Here is a 4,738-nt window from a genome sequence, read left to right on the forward strand (position 1 = left end):
TCTCTGCGGCTCCATAATCATCTTGATCAGAAAATTTGGAGCACAACTGAGTTACATGTTGCTACAGTACAGGTTCTCCTATGTCCCAGAGAATGTGAAACTTTAAAAGTTTCCTTGTCAATAATTCAATTCTGCTTGGATGTGAGATTAGGAATACATTAGGTATTCCTAAAATAAGTAAATGTTCTACTTTAATAAAACCAGGTTCAATTATAATTAGTTTCCTTTAAAATGTCTCAATAATGTTAAGGAAAACAATTGTTTCCTTATTGTGACAATTAATCCTGACTGTCAACTTAACTGGTTGGAGAGACAACCAGGAGATTAGCAAGAGACACTTCTGGGTGTGTCCAGGTAGGCCACAAGGGTGTGACCTCCGGCACTGTATCTGACCCCTGGCCCTTTTCCCTCTAGCTCCTGAGTGCAATGGAGTTAGCAGCTGTCCTTCACCGCGCTGGTGCTTCTGCTGTGGATTAACTGGGAAGCCATGAGCCAAATGAGCCATAAGCTACCTACTACCTAGCTGTGAACTAACTGGGAAGCCATGAGCCAAATTAAATGTTCCTTTAACCAGTGGGTACAGGTGTTTTGTTCTAGCAAAAGAAAGGTGACTAATGCAAGTATCAAAAAAAAAAAAACAACAACAACAACAAAACCCACAAAAAACCCAACTACAACGAAATAAAGTATCTCAAATCAGTGTGAAGACAGCAGAATTCTAAATAAGTGATTTAATGAGAATAACTGTATCACCACCCAGAAGCAGATAAACAACAGATCTGTCCTCCATTTCACATACCAGAACAAATTCTAAATGGGCCACAGATTTAAATGCAAAGCAATGATGTGTATATGTGATGGGGGAAAAGATGAGGTGAAATCTTCTATAATCTGGTATAATCTAAGAATGAAGAAAGCTTGCTAACTACAATCAAAATTCAGAAGTAGCTGAAATAATCTATAAAAGGTTAACTTTTAGACAAAACAAAAATCCTTTAAAGTGTAAGGCCAAATGAAGGGAAAAAAATTCAACTTACTTCACAAAGGTTAATAAAGCTTCTAATAACAAAGAAAACACATTCACTAAAAAACACTATTTAATGCCAATAGAAAAATGGTCAACAGGTGGACATGGTGGCACCCAACTTTAATCCTCGCCCTTGGGAGGCTGAGGGAGGAGGATCACTATGAGCTCAAATCCAGCCTGGACTAAATAGTACCTTAAGGTCAGCCTAAACTAAACAGTGAGTCCCCGTCTCAAAAAAAGAAAAAGAAAAATACTCAAAAGATACAAATAAACCCAATACAAACAAAAGAAATGCAAAGAGCCCTGATATGTATGAAAACATGTGCCGTGTGGAAATTCCTATCAAGCGAGAATAAAGAAAGGAGAGGTCCCTGGCTGTACCAACTGAAGAACATAAACTCTGATCCTGTGACCTAGCAATTCTACTCCTAGGAATGTAGCCTTAAAACACTCTAAAACGCATTAGCAAAGAGATACATAAAACCCCTATATAAAACCCCTATATACTGAGCTCTTGACTGCAGTACTATTTGTAGTAGCCAACGATTATAAATAATGCAGATAACACAAAAACAGACTGTTGATTCAACTGAAGTGTATCAACAGAGCCTTATTGGCTACAGTAAGGACAAAGAGTTCCGTAACTGCTATGAAATAATGCTCAAAAAATTGAGATTAACTAGTTACTGAATTGGTGGACTGATTATAATGAGAAATTGTTTTGAGTGATTCAAACAGGCTATTCTGTTTTAGCAGGACATAGCTTATAGCCAAAGAACGGTAAAGAAATCTTAAAACTATTTACAGTAATCATACTGCTAGTAATACTGTTGTTTTTCTAAACCTTGTATATTTAAAGCAAATACATATTTATGTTAATGTTAGAAACCACCAAAATTCATAGCAAAAAATAAGGCAATTGTTTCTTTTTTTGCAGTGCTGTAGGCAAGTGCTCTACCACTGAGCTATATCCCCAGCTTGTTTTTTTCCCAAATGTAATCATAAATTTGAATGAGACTATTAATAAGGTTTCATGTGCTTTCTTTTAAAAAGAATAAAACAGGTGTACCTAAAAAATGTTGTGTCAAATGCACACTAAAAATTACAGTTTGTAGGAAAAAAAGAGCATTAGGAACTAACGACCCAAAAGCTATGTGATTTGTATATAGAGATAGTCCTGAAAACAGCAATTCCTAACTAAAGAAAACCTATAGGTCTAGGTGGCTTGGTGTGGCTGCTTCCTTGGACATTGAAAATGCATTTTTTGTTTTTTTCTGATGTTTACAACATTTTATTACAGTATAAAATTTCTGGAGATGAGCTAAGACACAGTAAATATTTACAGAAACATTGAGAACATGACTCAAGGAACACATAACGTGCAGAAAGGTCTTGAAAGGGCCCACAGGTGCAATTCAGTAAGTAACACCGTGGGAATGCCAGCCTGCTAAGTGTGAAAACAACGCAGAGCAGAGTGCAGCGCTAGTTCAAAGGGTTCCTGTCAGGGTAAGCACGAATAAGTTCAGCATACACAAAACCAGAAGTAGGCAGGAGAGAACGTATTTCACACATTAGGATTCAGTTACGATTCTGTTTGAAAAAGATGACCAGAACTTAGATGTCTTCTTAAATTCACCAGTAGAGAGCCCTGCATTGTAAGGCACAGCATGTGAGTTTCAACTTCTGCTATAGCTTGAATGTTAAATGCCCCCACCCAGGAGTTTATAATCCTAGCACTCAGGAGGCTGAGGCAGGAGCATCGCTGCAAATTCAAAGCCAGCCTGCAATACACAGAGTCCAAGACCAGCCTGAATTAACTACACAGCAAGATCCTGTCAAATCCCCGCCCTCCCTTAGGCCCATGTTAAGGCAGGGTACTACTGTGAGACAGTGGAAACTTTTAAGAGGTAGGTCCTAGTAGTTTCACAGTTCTCTAATGAACACTACTCTTTCTCTGCTCCCTTTCCAGTTAGAGATGAGAGCTTCCTGTCACGTTCCTACCATAACGGGCTGCTTCACCATAGGCCTAAAGCTAAGGCAAAAACCAAGCAGACTGAAGCCTCTGCAAGCATCAGCCAAAATAAATCTTTCCTTTTTACAAAGTGAATGAAGACATATTTTGTTATAGTAATGGAACGCTAACAACTTCTGTAAGTTTTTAACTGATTATAGGTGACATATCATTTTGAAAACAGAAAAGTTTATTGAAGAAGATAACTCGAATGTATTTTCAGGATTCCATCTAAGAATCTCCTGGGCTCTAACAACAAAAACCACAAAGATCACCTAAAGGTCCCAGATTAAAAGCTCCTGTCATAAAAAGTTAGAGAGGAGCTGGGGAGATGGAGTTTTGGGCTGGGGAGATGGCTCAGTGGAATAAGTGCTTCCATGGCAAGCCCAAGGGCCTGAGTTCAAACCCTGGTTCTGCCAAAAATAAAAAATAAAAAAGAGAGAAAAATCTATAGCTTCGATAATTTCCTTTCTGGCTCTCTCCTTAAAGTAAGCCACATTTTCAGCTTCCTCAAACCTACATGAAAATTCTTTTGCCTCAAGCACCACTACTAGCTCCACGTGACCTGCCCCAAGGACCAGGGCCCCTTCTCAGAGATCTGCTAATGTTTTTTCCCCTTCCCTTTTGAATTTGTTTAATAATCATAGGTTTAGAACCTTGATTTGTCCAAATACTGAGTGAATTTTTTTAGCAATAGATTCCCAGCATGTGGGATTTAAAACTGGAATGCTAATTTAGTAATTTAAAAAGAGAAATAAAACTGCTGAAACAATCAGTTTCTCATATTTTTTAGTTAGAATTTCTTTCCTTATTGGGAAGCTATTTGGCAAGCCAAACAATAATCAAGATATTTTCAAGTGTAGAATCAGATCTCATTACTATCTGAGACAGGAAGTTAAGCATATTTGATTCATTTACTCTTAGAGATAAAGCTGTCATCAGAATTCTCTCCCCCTCATGCTTCTCAAATAGGTACTGTCAACATTTGTGCCTACACGTTATGTTTTCTGTTTCTAGATTTAATTAACCTCCTTTTGTCTCTTTTTAGTTACCTTTACGGCTAAATCCTTAACTCTGGATCCTAGTTCAGAAGATCTGCAAATTCTAAAAAGTTTATATCAACATCAGAATTCCTCTTCAGATTCTCAAAGGGACCAGTGACCAAAAAAATTTCTATAGGTTTATTATCTATAGTACAACAACCCAAAATGCTCTAAATTCTCCAAATTTTTAAGCATGAATATGTCAAAAGTAGTAAATTCTGAGCCTGGTATAATGGTACAGGCCTGGGATCCAGCACTCTGGGAGGCTGAGACAAGAGCACCTCAGTTTGAGTCTGGTCTGGGCAACTTCTTGAGACCCTGTTTCAAAATCAGATAAGAATTTACAGTCTTGCTTTATCTTGGTCTTAACCATCCAGCAGAAAAGTATAATAATGAGATATGAAAAATAAAGCCATATTAATATGCTGAGCTGTAAAGGGCTCAAGTCAACAACTTCTGACATGGCCAGTCCTACAGATAGCCCACTACTATTAGACTACTGGAGTATATTGGATTATTTTGCGGAATTCACACACCTACAATATTCAAATGGCAATGGAATACCCATCTCTGACAAAACTAAGCAAAATCAGGGGATACAAATGAAGGACCAGGGGCCGGGGAGATGGCTCAGTGGAATAAGCGCTTCCCTGGCAA

General features: G+C 37.9%; 1 protein-coding gene across 1 annotated transcript in view; it reads right to left on the bottom strand.

Annotated features, from left to right (window-relative positions):
- The window catches only part of Pold3 (DNA polymerase delta 3, accessory subunit), a 46,281-nt gene that overhangs the window by 29,589 nt on the left and 11,954 nt on the right, over nt 1-4,738 (bottom strand). The window contains 1 exon segment of the mRNA XM_012515028.2: nt 3,029-3,053. Coding sequence (XP_012370482.1) covers nt 3,029-3,053 — 25 coding nt within the window.

This window comes from Octodon degus, unplaced genomic scaffold, assembly GCF_000260255.1.
Source record: "Octodon degus isolate 3935 unplaced genomic scaffold, OctDeg1.0 scaffold00049, whole genome shotgun sequence".
NCBI classification, from domain to species: Eukaryota; Metazoa; Chordata; class Mammalia; order Rodentia; family Octodontidae; genus Octodon; species Octodon degus.